The 21,146-nt window shown below is 40.9% G+C and overlaps 1 protein-coding gene across 5 annotated transcripts in view; it reads right to left on the bottom strand.

Annotated features, from left to right (window-relative positions):
• LOC132379550 (myoferlin-like) overlaps positions 1–20,875 on the bottom strand; it is a 263,587-nt gene extending 242,712 nt beyond the window's left edge. For 4 of the 5 annotated variants that reach the window (XM_059947583.1, XM_059947585.1, XM_059947584.1 and 1 more), the window contains exons 1-3: positions 20,271–20,871; positions 7,058–7,113; positions 6,578–6,669 (exon numbers count right to left, since the gene is read on the bottom strand). In XM_059947583.1, the coding sequence (XP_059803566.1) occupies positions 6,578–6,669; positions 7,058–7,113; positions 20,271–20,358 (236 nt within the window). In that variant the 5' untranslated portion in view covers positions 20,359–20,871. Of the gene's footprint in view, positions 1–6,577; positions 6,670–7,057; positions 7,114–20,270 lie in introns of all 5 variants that reach the window. The other variant, XM_059947586.1, reaches the window with a different exon arrangement.
• Between the last annotated feature and the right edge of the window lie 271 nt (positions 20,876–21,146).

Here is a 21,146-nt window from a genome sequence, read left to right as displayed (position 1 = left end):
CATGTCCGACGATGACAGAAAACCTTTGTGGGAGAACTTTTTAAAGTGGAAAAGGGGCAGACCCTCCCTCTCAATCTCAGAAGTCTGGGCCCTGTGGTAAGAATAAGCATCACAAACAGGGGTCTTCCTTGGTTGCAGTGGATGACTATGACATATTCTGCTCCTTGTCTTGCTCTTCACTCTTCATGGAGTGTTGCAGTACCACCTTCCTGGCCATTGGACCTCACTATAGATCTCATCTGCCCAGTCTGCCAGAGCTGACTTCACATGCGAGGACAGGCATGTCCCTATTTCACCAGGGTATGAGGCCACCTTGTTTCGTCTGCCTGTCAAAGTGGTGCATCAGAGTGTGGCCACTGTCACATGCAAACCGCAACTTGGAGCTGCAGCTGAGAGCCACTGGAGTGAACAAAGGCCATTATTAAGTGAACACCTCTGGTTAAGGGGCTTGTGTCAATTCTGGGGCAGCTCAAGGCATTGAATTTGGTGCTTTTCATTGAAGACTGGAGCATTAAAGACTGGAGCAATGGGCCCACAATGAGGTCAAACCACAGCTTCAAATTGGGTGACAAAAAAGGCCAGATTCTGTATTTGGATTTCAACTACCAAATACTAGCCTTGGACCATGTTATTACATTGGCTAACTACTTTCCTAATGTAGAGAACATTTAACATTTTCACAAGCTACCAGTAGAAATGGTTGCATTCTTTCTGCACAAACTGAATGACACTGGAATATAATCAATTATGTCATAATGCTTATGGACAAACTGGATTGGTTTTTGAAAATAAGGGCCTCCTTATTTTAAGGAGTAAGGGCCTCTTCACTGTGCATGCTCTCTTGCTACACCCTGTACCACAGAAGTCAGTGGCGAATTGAGCAAATCCTAAAATTAACACAAGCTTAAACCTGCTTAGCAAGAATTTAACTAAACCATAGCAACAACCAGCTTTAGTTACTTGTAGCCTGTCATTGTGCATACTCAGATAAAACATCAATGTCACCCAAGTGTGATTAATGCATGCTTAAAGGTTCAACCTTCACACATCACTTGTAACAAGAAAGAAATTCTCAAAATAATTACGTGATAGTTTTAAGTTTGATAATCTTGTCAACCAAATCAAAAATGACCGGAGATAAAAATCGATGCAAAATAAATCCAAATCAGTTTGTTTCCATCCTTCTTAACTCTCTCCCCAACCCTTCTCCATTAAAAAAATTATTAAGAAGTGTATCAGGCAACATTATGTCACAACGATAATAATGCCGCATTTGGCATCAGTGCTCAGAAACTAACTTTGATTCTTGTTCAGGAAGTCTTTATTTTGTGCTTAGTTCAGTTATTTTAAATTCTAGGTTTCTATGTTTAAAATGATCACAACAACCAAGCACCAAGTTAAAACTAACATTCAACTTTACTTTCCCCACATGGAATTACTTAAAAGTTCAACTGAGACTTTTGGCTTGGTGCATTGCAGAAAGTTCATTGGTTCTGAGCCAAAGTCTACATTTATAAACTTTGCAGAAACCAATCAGATGAAAAGATATTCACATATCCAATACAAGTGCATCAATCCAACGTAGATTTACAAAAGCTAAGCACAAGTTTTTAAAAAAGTGTTCCCGAGAACAGAACAAAACTGCTTGGACTTTCTGTATTCCCTGCACTAGAGGTGTGTCCTGTCAAAGCAGTTGCTAGGTGACTTGGTATTTTGCAAGAACAATAACACCTATAGAACTAACACTGAACAGCTTTTTAAGAGTTCCTTTAAGTGATGCCGTAATTATGAGAAATGCAGCATTAACTGGGAAGGGCAGAAATAAAAAGCAGGCAAGGAAATGTTTTTAAACAGCACATAAAAAGCAGACCTTTGGAACAGGCAACACACACACACAAAATACTGGAGGAACTCAGCAGGCCAAGCAAGATCTATGGAAAAAAGTACAATACTGCCGAAGGGTTTCAGCCTAAAACATCGACTGCACTTTTTTCTATATTTGCTGCCTGGCCTGTTGAGTTCCTCCAGCACTGCGTTGCTTAGATTTTCCGTATCTCCAGATTTTCTTGTTTGTAACTTGTGAATTGGCATTTGTTTCAAAATAAGAGTCATGACAGAATGTCTTAATATTTTACAGCACATCCAAATACTTAAGCTAATGAGAGGGTATAATTCTAAGGTGACTGGAGGAAAATACAGTGGGGGGGGGGAATGTCAGAGGTAAGTTTATTTGCTTGTTTTTTTTTACATAAAGTAGAGGGTGCACTGAACACCCTGGTGCATGGAGGGTGCTGGTAGTTTACATTAGGGATATTTAAGAAACTCCTAGATAGGCACATGGATAATGACAGAAATGGAGAACTCTGTAGGAGGAAAGGGTTAGATTAAATTTAGAGTAGGTTATAAGGTTGGTACAACATTGTGGGCAGAAGGGCCTGTACCGTGCCTTATGCTACACAGAAATATTCCATGTTCAATCCCACATGTTACCAGAAAGGATTTCTTTTTAATGTTCAAACTGCTGATTCTGTCTAAGTTTGAGCCACTCCTGGATTGCAAAACATGTCTCTATAATCCTGAAAACAATGTGCAACTGTGCTCCTCTATCTCTAAACATTTTCCAACAAGACACGAGACTAGTTACGTCACTGTTTTTTGAGGGAATAAATCAAACTTAACAAAAATTAACACCCAATACCGATAGATAACCAATTATTGCTTTTCTACCTTCTTCAATAGATCACCCTACAAAGCAGTAAGACTCTTGGCAATGCGGAGGATCAGAGGGATCTTGGGGTCCGAGGACACTTAAAGCTGCTGTGCAGGTTGTCTGTGTGGTTAAGGCAGCCACACAATCACACAGTGCATTGACCTTCAACTGTGGGATCGAGCTTAAGAGCCGAGAAGTAATGTTACAGCGACACAGGACCCTGGTCAGACCCCACTTGGAGTACTGTGCTCAGTTCTGATCACCTCACTACAGGAAGGATGTGGAAACCACAGAAAGGGTGCAGAGGAGATTTACAAGAATGTTGCCTGGATTGGGGACTATGCCTTAGGAGAATAGGCTGAGCGATGGAGAATGGGAAGTGACCTGATAGAGGTGTACAAGATGATGCCAGTCATTGACCGTGTGGACAGTCAGAGGCTTTTTCCCAGGGCCAAAATGGCTAACACAAGAGGGCACAGTTTTAAGGTGCTTGGAAGTAGATACAGAGGAGATGTCAGAGGTAAGTTGTTTTTTCTTAATGCAGAGGGTGGTGAGTGCATGGAATACGCTACCAGCAACAGTGGTGGAGGCAGATACGATAGGGCCTTTTAAGAGACTCCTGGATAGGTACATGGAGCTTAGAAAAATAGCGGGTAATGGGTAACCCTAAAAAGTAGGTACATGTTCAACACAGCATTGTGGGCTGGAGGGCCTGTATTGTGCTGTTGGTTTTCTATGTTTCTAAAGCAGTGTATCCAGTTCTCTGCACACCCACCAAGCAGGGTGTACACCGGTTACACAGTGTAAAGAATTAGCTGATGAAGCTATGAGGCAGCAAAAAAATACAGCATTGCCAAAACACCTTCAGCTCCCTCCCCAAATCCTGTGCACTTTTCCCAGCCCTACCTCAATATGCAACTGCAATAAAAGGGCTTATATACCCCCAACTTCCACAACAGAATTCAGTTCTCCAACACAGCATATTCAACCAGAAGTTCCATTTAGTAGGTATTTTTTAAATTATGTAATGGAATGAAAAAGTTAATCCACAATAAATTTTACAGGAAATAAAGATTACAACACAGGAGGCTATAAAGCCATGGAAATGGTTTCAGTTCAACTATCTCGCCAGCCCCCAACCCCTTGCCCTTTGCCTGACAAATTTTATGAACTGCAAGTCTAAAGAGAGTTACTCATAATGACTAATGAGACAGACATGTCTGATGTGTCTCCACCCACTTTTGAACAAATGCCAATTTTAGGCAGAAAATGTGAAATTTGTGGAATAAGGCTTCACTTCAGAGTTCTCTGTAAACCAGAGAAGCAATTCTCTCCACCCAACAACAAACAGTAATAGGTATATCTTGAAGAGAAGGCATTTTAAATGAAAAGGTGCCTTCTTAGTGAGATTTTATTCTTTAAAAAAAAATGTTCATGCACAGACAACTGTTTTTAAAGCACATTAAAATTTGTGGGAGAGAGATGAAGCAGGAATTTTAAAAAGTGTAAAGATGGGTTGATTGAGGCAAACTTAATAGTGGAAATTAAAGTTGAGATACAGGAGTGAAGGTTGAAGGATTTAAAAGGCAGCAAAGCAACAGAAACCAAGCAGAGGCACCAATACCAAGAAAAGCTGGATGGAGAATAGATATGTAATAATATGGGATGAGCTCACAAAGAATTTTAATCAGTATCTTGGCTTACAGTTGTTAAAGCTGGGAGTGAATATGAAAGATGTGGATCATGCTGCAGCTTGCCCCACTGTGTGTGCTGCTGTGAGTGAGCAATGTAGGAATCATTGTAGAAAGTAGGATCCCTCGAGTGAACTCACCTATACCAAATGCAAGGAAATCCTACCTCTCAAAATCCCTTCCATTAACTTGTGCACCACTGATGCGAAGTCCTTAGGTATATTTAAAGCAAAGGTTAATAGGCACTTGATTAGGAAGGGTGGCAAAGGTTACAGGCAGCAGAAAGGGGTTGAAAGAGAAAATAAATTAGCTATGATTAAATAGCGGAGCAGATGCAATGGGCTGAATGGTCCCATTCTGCTCCTATGTATTATGGTCTTAAGGCTTAATGGCATGTCATTCTTAAATTATTTTCTTAAATAAAAGGCACAACATCAGCCATTCTTTCAGTACCTCAAGTGCTGACAAAATTCATATTAATTATCACATTATTTGGTGTAGGTACACTGACTATGAAATGTCAGAAGCCATCAGTTTGCTGTCCTCATTTGGCTACCTCCTGATCTTTCACTTTTATTAAACTTCCATGAAGTTCCCTTGGAATCTCTTCCTATTCATGCACTGTCTAGATTTATTGATACACTTGCACCAACTATGCTGTCCTAAGGAAATAAAAGTACACATGACAAAACCCAGAAAATGTCGACCGCTTCCCATAACTCCGAAGCCACCACTTCCCGTGGACAAACTTTCCACCATATTAAAATGAACCAGCACAACCTTTGTTCAATCCAGGAAATGGGTAGAAAACAAACCTGGCACAAAACCTGTGATCTACCAGACAACCATAACCCCTGCCTTCTCACGTTTCAGAGCTGAGCTACCTCAAGGGGGCATCTCAAGGCATTGGGAAAACACCACAAACAAGACAAAAACTGCAGTTGCTGGAAATCCAAGCCACACACACAAAGTGCTGGAGGAACTCAGCAGGCTAAGCAGCATCTATGGAATGGAGTACAGTCGACATTTCGGGCCAAAACCCTTCCTCAGGACTGGAGAAAAAAAAACTGAGTCATCATTTGGGGGGGGGGGGGGGAGGAAGAAACACAAAGTGATAGGTGAAACCAGGAATAGGGGAGGGATGAAGTAAAGGCCTAGCAAATTGATTGGTGAAGGAGATACAGGCTGGAGAAAGAGGAATCTAATAGGAGGACAGAAGGCCATGGAAGAAAGAAAAGTGGGAGGAGCACCAGAGAGCGCAGGCAAGGAGATGACGTGAGAGGAGGATAAAGGGGATGGGGAATGATGGCCATTACTGGAAGTTTGAGAAATCGGTGTTCATGCTCTCAGGTTGGGGGTTACCCAGACAGAATACAAGGTGTTGCTCCTCCAACCGGAGGGTGGCCTTATCACTACAGTAGAGTAAGAGAAGGGAAGGAGTACAAGCTTGCAGGTGATTTATGAAACCAAAAGAGGGGAAAGGGACTGAAGTGAGAAGCTGGAAGGTGATAGGTGGAAAAGATAACAGACTGAAGGAGGAGCCTGACAGGAGAGCAGAGTAGATCATGGGAGAAAGGGAAGGTGAAAGAGACCCAAAGGGAGGTGATTAAATTCATATTCACACCTAACTAGTGAATTGGAAAACACAAATTTAAAATAAACTAATCTTAATGCAGGATCAGTTAGGTCTGGCACCAAAGGTGGTGCCTTTTCATTAGTTGAGAAGTGAACCATGACATATGTTTCCAGCAAACAAAATTAAATACAGATCCCAGCTGACACACAAGGAGGTAATGTTCAGCAAACCTGACTGCTTATGAATAATAATATGGCAAGTGACCACAAGGCATTCACAGCTCTAAAAGGCTTTAGATTTTAGATAAAATGACCGGTATCAATTAAGTCAATAGGCTGACAATGCTGATTAGGAACTAGTTCCAATGGGTTATACTACACAAGATACTGACTGAACAAACAAGTTAAGAATTATTTGGAGCAAAATTAACTGCTTACCAATTCTGCCTTTCAGGACATTTGGAGTGATATAGTCTACATTAACTACACCAAAACTTCAAGCTAACCAAGTTGTAAAACACTATATAATGCTTTGATACTGATACACCTCCAATGCAGGAAGACTAGAGGGCAATAAAAAGTTGAATGTCAGAACACTTACTTATTTTTTCCAATTGTCTCATAGTCCTTAACCACAACAAGAATTGATGAGGAAGAACTTAGGGCCACTCCCTTCAAATCAAATTCAATTTTCTGTTGGTGAATAAATAAATCAATTGTCAACAAAAATATCAGAATCAGAATAAATTATACTCCAGAATAATTACAATTTCAATATATGCTGAATAATTGTAGTTTGAAGTGGTGGGAATTTTTCATGTTAGTCTTCTCTCCATTGTTTTTTGGAAACAAGCAGAAATGAGAGATCATCAGATCAACATTTACCATTGAAAAGTGAATTGTAAAGTTCATTTTGCTACTACAAAGTCATATTCACACAGATTGGAAATTTATAAAACTGTAGCTATGCAATACTTAGTGAGTTCCAAAATGCAGACTATAGTCTCCAAAGTGACAAAATCTGACGTTGCTTTAAACAGGTTTCAAATTTAAGAATACATCTTTGTCAAAAGAATCTCACCTCGTTCCACACAGGATTCAATTCATTATCAATTGACCTGGTTTTCTTCTTTTCATCTGAAATAGTTAAATATTACATTTATAAGGTATTGAAATGCAAAGAAAAAAAACACATTAAAAAGCATTATATATGACCCACAATTTACCAGATGATTTGACTACCTAATTTTCAAGCCAAAGTAGAATAATTCTGGTATACATTTGTTTTTGAGTGGAGAAATAAAGCAATAATCAATTATTTTAGGTACTAATAAATTACTAATGTCAAGTGGTGTCCATATTAAACCATTTCAAGCACTCAGCATCTGCTAAAGAGATGAGTTCTTAATGTTAGTCATTCCCTAGCAACCTGTTCTGAAACAGTAATGACAGCTTATCTGCTCGACACTTACTCCCAGATGACAAATTCAGGGGAATTAATGGATCAGTTGTGATTTGTCTGGGTGATCGAGCAGGTGAAAATCAAAATAATTAATTCCTATTTCTAGTTCCCATCATCATGTACATCACAAAAAATCTTCAAGCAGCACATTAGCAATTTCAAAAATGAATGTCTTCTTACAAGACCATAAAATACAGGAGCAGAATCAGCCCTTCAAGTCTCTTCTGCCATTCAATCATGGCTGATTATTTCAACCCCCACTCCATTTTCTTGCCTTCTCCCCAAAACCCTCAACTAATCAAGGACTCAAATATACTTAGAGGTGGCCTCTGTGGCAGCAAATTCCACTGATTCACCACATTCTACATTCGGGAGTGAAGAGACCTGTCGTTCTTTATGTTCCTCCAAGAATAATTTTAATTGTATCCTTTAATATTTTCTTGGATACTCATGTCTCTTAAAGAAAATTGTACCAAAACCAAACTAGAAATAATTTGTAAAAACACAAAATGCTGGCAGAACTCAGCAGGCCAGACAGCATCTATGGGAGGAGGTAGTGACGACGTTTCGGGCCGAAACCCTTCAACGGGAGTGAAGTAACATGGGACGGTCAAAGGGGGGGGGGGAATAAAAAGTTGGGGAAGGGATAAAATAGAGAGCTGGGAAGTGATAGGTTGGAGGGAAATGGGCTGGAGGAAGGTGGAGAATTATGGGAAATAAAAGAAAGAAAGGTAGGGCTGGGGGGAGATTATAGTGAGGGGGGAAAAAAGAGAGAAAGAGTACCAGACTGAAATAATAGATAGGGATGGGGGTAAGGGGGGGCAGGGGTATCAACGGAAGTCTGTGAGCTGGATGTTCATACCGGCAGGTAGGAGGCTTCCCAGGCTGGAGATGAGGTGTTGTTCCATCAACCTGCGCGCGGCCTCATCTTGACGGTAGAGGAGGCCATGGACAGACATGTCAGAGTGGGAGTGGTCTGTGGAATTGAAGTGTGTGGCCACAGGGAGATCCCGCCACTGCTGGAGGACTGAACGCCAGTGTTCGGCGAAACGGTCTCCCAGTCTGCGGTGGGTCTCCCCAATGTATAAATGGCCACATTGGGAGCACCGGATACAGTATATCACCCCAGTTGACTCGCAGGTGAAGTGGTGCCTCACCTAAAAGGACTATCAGGGGCCTGGGATGGTGGTGAGGGAAGAAGCGTGGGGGTAGGTGTAGCATTTCTTCCGTTTGCAGGGATGAGTGCCTGGAGGGAGCGGGGGGGAGGGGAAGATGTGGCTGGTGGTGGGATCCCATAGGAGATGGTGGAAGTTAAGGAGGATTATACGTTGGATCTGTAGGCTGATAGTGTGATAGGTGAGGACCAGGGGGACTCTATCCCTGGTGGGCTGGCGGGGGGATGGGGTGAGGGCAGAGGTGCGTGAAATACGGGAGACACGATGGAGGGCAGAGTTGATAGTGGATGAAGGGAAGCCCCTTTCTTTAAAAAAGGAGGACATCTCCTTTGTCCTGGAATGAAAGGCCTCATCCTGAGAGCAGGTGCGGCAGAAGCGGAGGAATTGAGAGAAAGGGAGAGCATTTTTGCAGGAGACAGGGTGGGAGGAGGAATAGTCTAGGTAGCTGTGAGAGTTAGTAGGTTTGTAGTAGACGTTGGTGGATACCCCCATCCCTATCTATTATTTCAGTCTGGTTCTCTTTCTCTCTCTTTTTTCCCCCCTCACTATAATCTCCCCCCGCCCTACCTCCTGGGTTTCGGCCCGAAACATTGCCACTACCTCCTCCCATAGATGCTGTCTGGCCTGCTGAGTTCTGCCAGCATTTTGTGTTTTTATTTAAATTGCAGTACATGTTGATTCACAAGACTTGATGCATCTGCAAATACGCCCATTTACAATAAAGAGAACTTATTAGCTGGATAAATTACCATCAGGATGTTTGTAGAAGCAGAAGAGCAAACAAGATAAGAGCAAACATCGAAGTTTTTCTAAAGGAACTTTCACCCCAGTAAATTCTCAACTATTTAAAAAAAAATCAATTCCACCATGCACAAATTACTGAATTAATTCCAATTTGTTCTTTTTTAAATAGCTAATGTACAGGCAAACCATTTCCAAATCATTCCATCTGCAGAGCCAAACCTGAAATGTCCAATGCTCCATGCAATTTCTAATTATCCATGAATAATGCTGTAGTTATGTGAAATACAATGGAGCAGATTCGATGGGCTGAATGGCTTAATTATGCTCCTAAGTCTTATGGTCTAATACAAAGTGTCATCCTTATTATACTTAGAAACAAAGACGTGATGGAGTCTAACAAAAAAAACCCAGAATCTCATGATCAATCAGTTACCCCTCAAGGCACTACACTGTAGGCAGAATTCTCTGCGCAACCTTCAGTGTTGACTTGACTTAAAAAAAAGAGGGACTAAAATCAATTTGTCAGTTAGCAGAAAGTATATTGTGGGTCACAATGTCAGTGGTGTGACACACACACACACACACACTAGTACTGCCAGGGGGTGGGGGTTGTTGAAGGGAAAATAAACAAAGCAAAGAAAAGTCTGGCTTTTGAATGGAATAGACAGGGAACTAGGCCTTGTTCAGAACCAAATGGAAATCTACTTAAAACTTCAAGAATGTTGACTGGTTTCTTCACCCCTAACCCACTCACTGCAAATATTAACAGGCTCATCCATCAAATAAAGCCTTTTATTGAAACAGAGAGAAAAAGTTTGACTAACATTTGTATTGCATTAGCATTCTTAAATAATAATTTCTATGTTCAAATATTGTGTCAGCGACGGACTAAATTTGCTAATTTGTAATTTGTTTAAAAGAAAAGAACAGCAGTGAAAAATTACTTTTCTATCAGTTTGCCTGAAATTTAATTTCATGCTAGTCAAGAATTATAAACATTCAATTTTGCTGTAGGAAAAATGCAATTTTACTATTAATAATACATTTCAAAATCAGTTATGCACAACTTTGAATAGAGCTGGACTACAAACTGATAGACAAATACTGAGCAGATATCTTGAGACTGTAAAACCGGGAAACCGGGAAGAGGTATCTCACAGACAGGGTATGTATCCCTTTTCCAGGGATTACATCGATGACTTCGATTCCCAAATTTTGTATCTTCATGTTTACAGTACAGGCTTAAAATGAAAGATGTATGCAATACATTTCATAATGCAAGGTTTGTTGTAAATATTAGGAAGGGAAATCCCAATAATTATTGTTCAATATATTACATTCTAAAGGAGGTCACAGGCTCTCATGACTTAAACTTTGAAGTAGTAATTAATGATAAATTAAACACAAGGATCAAGATTGTTTAATGTTATTTCCCATACACAAGTGTAAAGGAGTACAAAATAATTTTTACTCCGGATCTGATGCAGCACAAAAAAACCCTCACTAAGATAAAGAGCACAGTGATAATAAAAAAATATAAATGCATAAGGTAGCTTATATTATTGATTGTGTGCTGGCCAGTGGTGTAGTGGCATCCGCATTAGACCATGAGGCGAGTGGTTCTGGGTTTGAATCCAGCCAGCTCCTTGCACGCTTTACATCTGTGATGGGTTGAGCATCGAGTTAGCAATATGGTCTCATAAAAATAATGGACAAAAGTGCTAAAGAAATGGCAAGGTACAAGGTGCAGAAATGAACAGCAACAAATTGATTGTATGTCACTTAAAGTGACACTAGGCACAGGTGTGTCTGTACATCTCCACCTCACTGACAATCAACAGTAATGCACCTCAGAGATGTGCACTTAGCCCTCTACACCCATGACTCTGCGGCTTGGCACAGCTCAAATACCATCCATAAATTTGCTGATGCTACATCTACTGTTGGTAGAATTTCAGATGGTGACAAGAGGGTCTATAGGAGTGAAATATATCAGCTAGTTGCACGGTGTTGCAGGAACAATCTTGCACTCAACATCAGTAAAGAACAGAAAACTGATTGTGGACATCAGAAAGGGTAAGATGAGGGAACACACACCAGTTCTTGAGGCACAACAACGGCTACATTTCATGAGGAGTTTGAGGAGATTTGGTATGCCATCGAAGACACTCACAAATTTCTACAGATGTACCGTGATGAGCATTCCCACTGGCTACATCACCTTTTGGTATGAGGGAGAGTTGCTACTGCACAGAGTTGAAATAAGCTGCAGAGAGTTGTAAACGTAGTCAGCTCCACCATAGGCTCTAGCGTCCATAGTATCTAGGACATCTTCAAGGAGCGATGACTCAAAAAGGCAACATCCATCATTAAAGACCCCCATCACCCGGGTCATTGCTACCATCAAGAAAGAAGCCTGAAGGCACACATTCAATGATTTAAGAAATAAATATCAAACATATATATTTGATATTTATATTTTGTTATTAAACCAGTTTCTGATTCTGACATAAGGTAACTGACAGAAAATGATGAAGTAGTGGTGGTTGGGGTGTGGAGGGGTGGAGGTGTTGATTATCCTCACTGCTTCATGAAAGTAACTGTTTTTGAGTCAGGGGGTGTTAGCGTGGTGTGCTGTGTATCCTCCTCCCTGATGGGAATGGGACACCAGCCCATGGACAGGGAGAGTAGGATCCTTCATGTTACGGGACCTTTTCCAGCACCTTTCCGTGAATACATCTTAGCTGGTGGATGGACTGGTGCCGATGATGCATCGGGTAGCTTTAACTACCTGTTGCAATGCCTTCCTGTCCTCCACAGTGCAGTTTCTGTACCATGCAGTGATGCAGCTTGATAGGGTGCTTGCTACTGCATCTCTGTAGAATGACATGAGTGTAGACACGCATAGCCCAACTCTCTTTAGCCTCCTCAGCAAGTAGATGCATCGGTGAGCTTTCCTGATTGTGTATAGTGCGTTTTGGGACCATGGGAGGTTGTGGGAGATGCGCACTCCCAGCAGTTTGAAACTGCCTGCTGGTTCCACTGCTGTACCATCAATATAAAGAGGGGGGTGAGAGGTGCAAATCTCCTGACATCGATAACCACCTCCTTTATCAAATTGACATTGAGGAAGAGGTCATTTGCCTGGCACCAAGCCTCAAGCTCCTCCACCTCCCCCCACAAACAATCTGAAGAATAATTCTTAACAGTGAAAACAGAGAGCAGAAAAGAGTGAATGTCAGAGTTATATTTATTCAAAACAAATCTGTGGAATGTTTTATTTTGTCATTTCTTTTTATGATATTCACTCCTTGGTACGGTAAGTTTTAAGAGCACTTTCTCCTTTTGCATTCTCAGCTGGCTGCTCTTCATTTGGCCCAAAGACCATACAGATATCACAGGCAATGCAGATCCCCTTATCAGATTCAGATTCAATTTATTGTCATTTAGAAACCACAAATGCAATGTAGTTAAAAAATGAGACAACGTTCCTCCAGAATGATATCACAAACGCATATGACAAAACAGACCACACCAGAAAATCCACATAACGTTTGGCAATCCCCAATCCAGAGTACAGAGAGGCTGCTGCGTATTAATATTGTGCTACCGTCTTAGCGCATTCCCCAGAAAGGAGCTCCAAATCCACCAGACAAACAAAACCAAAAACTAAACTACAAGACCTGCACAAAACCACATAGTTACAACACATAGTTACAACAGTGCAACCAATAGCATAATTGAAAAAAAAACAGACCATGGCTACAGTAAAAATAGTCCAAAGATGTTAAAGGACTATAAGTTCAAAAGAAATCATCACACAGTTTCCACAAGTCCCCAGGGTCCGGACAGACTCACCATCCCATGCCGGCGGCAGAAGGGAAAACCCTCGCTATGGACTTCCACGCCGCCCGACTCAGCCTCACAGACACAGCACACAACGAAAGCTCCGTCGAAACCAGCCTCGCCAACGCAGCACACACCAACAGCGACCTGACCGCAGCGGAATCCAAGTCCGTCGAACCTCCGAGCCTCCGACCATCCCCTCCGGCACAGCTTCTCCAAGCACCATCCTCTGCCGAGCGTATTAAGACGGCCCTGCCAATGGCCATCGGCAACGCGACCCCGAGGACTGGGAGCCTGTTCTTCCCAGCAGAGTCCCGGATCTCACAGCAGCAGCAGCAACGAAGAAGGTCTTCCTGGAGATTTCCCAATGTTCCTTCGTGCTCCCGTCCATTTTCAATTGATTATGATTGTGCACGGCACCCCACTTCACAAATAATTATCACCTCACAGCCTCAGAAAATCTACCAGGAGGTAACTGAACGGTAACAAATATCCAACTGAGAAGTTAATCTTATTGCACGGGGCACTGATCCCAATTGCTACACTCCAGACGGAGGCTATCTAACTCAGCACACCAGATAATATATCAGCAATATGTTTTCTTGCTCAAGCATACATGATTTTGAAAGAAGGATCATTATGCTGGCTGCTCCTCTATGTCAAGGGTTCTCAAACTTTTTTATGCCAGGACCAATACCATTGAGCAAGGGGTGTATGGGCACCAGGATGGGAACCCCTGCTCTAGATTCCAAAATCGGGGAACATAATTTTAAGACAAGCCTTGGAGAGGACAAAAATACCCTCTCGTGAGAGGTTGCAAATTTTAGTCCCATCTCATTTGGATGGCTGTAGCCAAGGCCAGGATGAGTTATTTTCTTGAACACCAAGGAAATTAGAAGATATAAATACAAGCCCATAAAGTGAACATGATGTGGGAACAACCAAAATACTGAATATCCGAAGGATCTTGGGGTTTTCTGAAACAAAGCCACAATGCTGGGAAGTAGGTTAGGCAGCATCTGTGGAAAGCAAAATCGAGTTAAGTGTTTCAGTTGGAAGACACTTTGTCGGAACTAGGAAAGTTGTTGAGAAAAGTTTCGACTGTGATAAAGGATGGTGTTGTGTATTGAATATTTAGGAAATACTTGAGTAATATTGTAAATATATTGTCTGATTGAGTATTCTCGATCATTTAAGTAATTCATTGCAGGTTATATGTAAAAAAATACATGAATTGCAAACATCATGATGCTACCACATGATACATGCATGCCTTGCTTAAAGTAAAAAAAAGCAAACTAAGACTGGCATCTCCTATTTTTCCTTTCAATTAGTGTTATGCTTCGCATTACAAAACATAACAGTGACAGTGAGGAATTTTTAAAAATGAACCCAAGATGACTACCTACCAATGGAATTGCAGGGGAACATTCAAGTTTAAAAAAAAAGACATGATCAAGTTTCAAAAAAAGGCAGAAAATGAAAGAATTCAGAAGTTCATCATCAGTGGATACCAGATGACAACAATAATTAAAAAAGCAGAATTGGCTGGCTACATTGGAAAGACTGACACACTCCATGAAACAACAGATAACTGGAAATTATACACAGAATGGATTGAGCAGCACTTTAAAACAAATGAAATAGCCAATGAGAAACAAGTATCAGTTTTACTGAATTTAAAAGCATATAGTTTGCTTAAGAATTTGACCGTTCTAACCAAATCAGCAGAAATGAATTTTCCTGATATTGTAAAAGCAATCCAGGAACATTTAGAACTGAAACCAGTGTTGATTTACGATTAAGAAAGGGGAGTCTATTTCAGCGTATATGGCTGAACTATGGCTCCTTTATAGCTGTGAAGCTTGGCTAGCCTACAACCATCACATGAAGTCCTTTGAGCGCTTCCACATAAGCTGCCTTCAGTGCATCCTGGGAATTACCTGGCGTGAGCGGGTGCCTCACACTAAAATACTTGTAAAGACTAACTGCAGAAGTATTGAGGCCATGATCACCCAGCGTCAGCTGCAGTGGCTGGGGCACATGATAAGGATGCCCCCATGTCAGCTACCCTGCAGAGTATTGTACAGCCAGCACATCATGGTTGACACCTAGCTGGAGGGCAGAAGCAGCGCTATAATGATCAGATGAAGAATGCTTCAAGGAAGTGCAAGGTCAGACCTGAGGACCTGGAGGATGTTGCTGCTGACCGTAACACTTGCAACAGCTGTGTAGGGACAGGGTTTGTATTCTGGAGATGGAAAGAACAACCAGAAGACAGCCAGGAGAAATGTAGCCATGATTGCCATCACTACCGCAAATACATGTCCCACCTGCAATAGAACTTGTAGGTCCAGGATAGGACTGAATAATCAAAGATCTCACTGTTAAAGGAGTGGACGTCATCATCGGATTCCAATGGACAACCAAAAAAGAATATGGCTGAACTGAAGTTATCTGAGCATTGTCAGTTTGGTAATGGGCTTAATGATGCACAGAGAGAATGTTTAATTTGTGGAATATTACAAGAAAGCATTCAAAAACACCTTCTAACTGAAGCACAATTTACATTTAAAAGAGCAGTTGAAATTGCTGTTTCAATGGAAACAGCGGATAGAGAAGCAACTGAGTTGCAGTCGGGAATGAATGTGAGCATGAACAAAATTGTAGCATTTAGATTGAAGCCTATTTGGCTGAACAAATTGTGTTATCGTTGTGGCAGGGGCTCTTGTACACCAGGCTTTCAAGGCAAAACTTACAGAAAATGCAATTGTAGGACACATACAAAGAGCATGTCAGGGAGACCAAAGGAGTGGTCAACAACAGTTTTTGTAGGCAGCGTATCTGAGAAAGCTTCTGATATATTAACCAGACAGTCACTTGTTAAATGTGGCTAGGAATTAAGCAGGAAGAGAGCTCAAGGAGTTATAGGAAAGTTGCAGGCATTTTGTGGATATAAAGAACTAGAATCTACACTGCGAGCATTAATGTTAATGCATGAACTTCAAATGAGATACAACAAGCTGCTTGTAAAACTAGATTCAAAGACCAAAGCCCAGCAGGATGAATGGTAAGCAAAAAAGAAAGAGTTAAAGGAGATACAAAAACAGAGGATTTGTCAAATGATATTGTGGATGAGGAAACCAAGACGAGAGATCAGTTTGTAAAGGGAGTAACAGAAGGATTAATAAGAGAATACTCCAGTGAACTATATGCACCTTCCCAAGATCAAGATGCACATCTTCGAAAGAAGAAAAAGTGAAACGGGGGGATGACATAAGTGCTTTGGAAATGGAAGAGGATAAATGAGACCCAATTTCTCGAGAAATCTGCTAATTCAGATATACCGAGGAGGAGGAGGAGGCCTCAGAAGCTGAGATTGTTTCACAGCCACAAGTCTCACCTGCCAAGCAGAGAATCTTTCCCTTGTCCAGAAAGATGTTATCCCACAAAAGTAAGAAATCTTCCACAGCGATTAAATCTCTAGGCCCAAATGGGCCAAGTTAAAACTTACTATGCTGCAGATGTCTATATACAGTAGCTGCATTGTCAAGTATATGATGTGTATATTTGAGATGTACTCTCTATTTAGTTGGCATTGATAGCTTAGCAGGGAGGAGTATTATGTATTTAATATTTCTGTAGTATTTGAGTAAGTCTAAATATATTGTTTGTTTAAGCATTCTTGTTCATTTTAATAATTTATTATGTGTTGTATGTAAAAATGTGCAAATTGCATACATCATGACATTACAACATGAGACGTGTGCTCCTTCACTTGGCTCTCATTTTTCCTAAGACATAGGAGCAGAGTTAGGCTATTCGGCTCATTGAGTGTGCTCCACCATTTCATCATGACTGATCCATTTCCCTCGCAACCCCATTCTCCTGCTTTCTCCCAGCAACCTTTCCAGAACAGAATTTCTTTTGTTTTATGTTTGGAGTTACAAAACATTGCAGATGGAATATCTGCGATGCGTTATAGCCCGGGTTGCCATGGGAACAAGTTATTTTATGGGCAATTGAAGAATGGCAGGAAATATGATGCATTGCAAGTAACAGGCTACAGTGCACTAATGGAGAGGCAAAGTAAAACAAAATAGAAATTTTAAGTTAAAATCACAGACAGAAGACTTACAACAAAGTCTGTTCTAATATAGAAAGAGAAAGGAGGTCATCATAAGTTGTAGAATTCAGTATCAGTGCAGTGTTCTGTACACGCGCTGAGATAGAAGTCTAGGTCCCTTTCCTCAAGCTTGCATTAGAACTCCTTATAACAATGATGGAGACCAGAGACACATAGGTCAACTTGAGAGCGGGATGGAAAATCCGAGCGACTAGTGAAAGGAAGCTTTTGATCATCTGTGGTCTGAATGCAGGTGCTCTACCGAAGAGGTACCCCATCTACTCATTTTCTTCAACACTGTGTAGATCACATTGCTAACTTCAAATGCAATTCACTAGACTGGCAGAAGTGCAAGCAAATCTTTGCTTCTTTTCCCACATGTAAAGGCTGCTCCAGTCCTGGATGGTGGAAGGGAAATACAAGGGCAGTTTCACAGTTGCTGTGGTTGCATGGGAAGTTCACAGAGCAGAAAGTGACTGGTGAGATTGAAGAATAGTCCAAGGAAGAGAACAGTCCCTTCAAAATACACAAAAGGATGAGGAATACCGAAGACGGCAGAAATGATGAAAAATTATAGAATTTTTGTTAGCTGCACATTGAGTGTAATTAATACCTGCAAGAAAATGAATCTTGAGGTAGTATTTCATAACGTGTACTTTGATAACACATTTTACCTATTTTTTGATCACATGACAAGAAGGATGTTGAAGTGCAGGAGAGGATTACCAGGCTTCTCCTCAAGTACAAAAGGACACACACTTAAGGTAAAAAGAGGAGTCATAAAGGAAATGTGTGGGGCAATTAAAAAAGCATGGAGAGTGGTAGGTGCCTGGAACAAATACTCTGGTTGTGTTTAAGAATTGAATTGACTTTATTTTTTACATCCTTCACATACATGAGGAGTAAAAATCTTTACGTTCTGTCTCCATCTAAATGTGCAATGTGCAATCATAGTAATTTATAATAAATAGAACTGTCAATGTAATATAGAGTAAATTCAAGTCAGTGTGAGTTCATCAGTCTGATGGCTTGGCGGAAGAAGCTGTCCCGAAGCCTACTGGTCCTGGCTTGTATGCTGTGATACCACTTCCTCGATGGCGGCAGCTGGAATAGATTGCGGTTGGGGTGGTTTGGGTTCCCAATAATCTTACGGGCCCTTTTTACATACCTGTCCTTGTAAATGTCCTGAATCATGGGAAGATCATAAATACAAATGCACTGGGCTGTCCGCACCACTCTCTGCAGAGTCCTGTGATTAAGGGAGGTACAATTCCCATACCAGGCAGTGATGCAGCCTGTCAGGCTGTTAGATAGGCACATGAATATGAATGGACAGACATATGCATGTGGAAGAGATTTAATTAAATTGAACATTGTGTTTGGTGTAGACATCATGGGATAAACATCTTGTTTCTGTACTGTTCTACGATCTGTTGAATTCAGAGTCTGGTATGGCAGAGGATGAAATCGGAGAAACTCTGTCTTTCCTTTGTCGAAGAGAGGGGGAGAGAATAGAGATGCAGAAGATAGATGAAGTGCAATGGAAGCCTTTGGCAATCAGTGCCAAGGGAATTGTGTAGAAATCTTCAGAGTAAATACAACAGAGGCAAGGAACTAGGAGAACTGAATGAATCTTTCTTCCAAGAGGCGGAGGGGGATGGTCCAAATGTTTTTCATCACATCCAGAGACAGTGACAAAAAAAAACTGAATGAGAAATCAGATGTATCACATGAAAGTAAGGAAAAGGGTGAAAATTAGCTGCAAACCTAATTATACATGGGGACAGGAAGCAGTTTCAATATAGTTGTCAATCTATTGGGAGTATCCGAGGGTGGAGTCATCCCACAATTCAAATAAAACTGGACCAATGTAACTTCTACCTTTTCCACAGCTACACCTTTGATCAAGAGTTAGCCAGTGGAGTTGAAATTGTTTGCTGTGAGACCTGTTAAGTACTTCCAGAATTTCCTGTTTTTGTTTCTGATTTCCAGCACTTCCAGTTTATTTAATGCTTGTGATTATTTCTCTCTCCTTTCCTTATAAGCTTGGCCATTTTGCTAACTCAATAAGCCAGCAAATAGAAACGTGTCACCCATGTTTTCCCTTTAAAGATTAATTTTTATCTCCACTTTATAAACATAAACATTAGGAGAGTTCTGGAGAATTCCTGCTTGTTTACACAAATAGGCGAGGGGAAAAAGAAATAATCTGTTGATAACTAGCCCAATGAATAGGAGGAACTTTGATCAACTTAGAACAAACTATGCAAGAAAACTATTTACTTTATGTTTTGACATACTTGTGGTTCAATATACAATGTCTACAATGACACTTAAAGAACATTAAACATTTCCAGTCAACGAGGAAGTTGGCTTGTATGTGTATATCCCTCTTACTAAAGTAAAAGAAATGTTAACCCATTGAAGGATAAAGAGCTTTGGAGTTAATATTAAAAAAGTTGTAGAAATCAGTTTTAACTTATGTTAAACTGATTATTTCCCGAACTATTCAGGATGAAATAAGGGAACATGTGACGTGAGATATTCCTTAAAATGGTTTCCCAAACTTAGCTTTCCAATGTTAGCAAGCGACCACGCCTTAAAAAGGCAGAAATGAAAATTTTAAATGAATTCACGAATTAGGAAGTTGCGTGTGGGCAGGGAAAGAAAAAGGGAAGTACCGGCGACAGGTCGGAGTTTAATTAGGATTTTATTACAAATAACGATCTACTCTCCCCACTGCTCAGAAGTTTGGGCGGAGAAGCAGCGCATTCACACACCCATCGGCAACTTCAAATAATCGCCGAATTAAAAGGAAATTCCTTTTAGGAACTGAATTAATAAAAGTATTAATCGAATTCCTCCAACAACGTCTGACGGTCGTGCAGTTAATGTTGGGGTATTTCTGGAACATAGTTTGTGAATATTAAAAAAATCTTACCTTTAAAAGTGATCGTTACTATCGGGTCGGGCGTTCCAAATGTTGATGATGGAAGATTACTGGCTGATTCTACTATTAAACGAAGCATTTTGACATTCCCAAACAGCGAGCACGAATGTGTGCAACGAGCGAATTCAGCCTGACATCGTCAATGCATCTACCAACTCCCCAGTGGTGGAAGGGGAAATGATTCATCGGCTAGTAATGAGATCTTTGATGAGAGATGTATAGGTTGAGGCGGATTGGTTACCATACCTGGAAGCCTGTTACCTGCGCCACCTACACAAGGGCTAACGCCGAAAAACACGCCGCGGAACGCGAGCTGCAAAAAGCGTTGCCACGTAGCGCATAAGCAAAAGGAAACTTCTCAGAACCAGTGGAAAATTCGTGGATGCGCCTCGGGAAAGCTTCAGTTAACTTGTTCAAGCGTCACAGCTGTTGAATGAATGTCTTGATAACTCACGGTTGTAATCCTGCCGCTGGCCATAAACTCTGCCAATTACTAGAATAGTCAATAACTCTTTTTTTTTAAACTACGCCTTAACCTGTTAAGGGAAATCGTGGTAGTGGTCAGCACACGACAGACAGCCGCTTAATATTAGTATTCTGTTGTTAGAAGAGAGTTAGACACACCCATGCATATCATGAATCTTAATCAGGTTATAAATCAATTTCATACTGCGTAAAACCACAGTATGATAAAATAAAACCTTGTTTCTATTAAATCATGTTTATTGTAAAATGCTATGGGTTCTGCAGGTGTACAGTTTCAACTCTCCTGTTACCATTTCTGTTCAGAGGGGGGAAACAGATGAATGGCAGTGATCCTGACCAATTACATCAAGGAATAAACTAGCAGCGGTACTTCTTGCAAAA

The sequence above is a fragment of the Hypanus sabinus genome, chromosome 22, assembly GCF_030144855.1.
Source record: "Hypanus sabinus isolate sHypSab1 chromosome 22, sHypSab1.hap1, whole genome shotgun sequence".
In the NCBI taxonomy this organism is placed as follows: Eukaryota; Metazoa; Chordata; class Chondrichthyes; order Myliobatiformes; family Dasyatidae; genus Hypanus; species Hypanus sabinus.
This window is presented reverse-complemented; position numbering and strand designations above follow the sequence as displayed.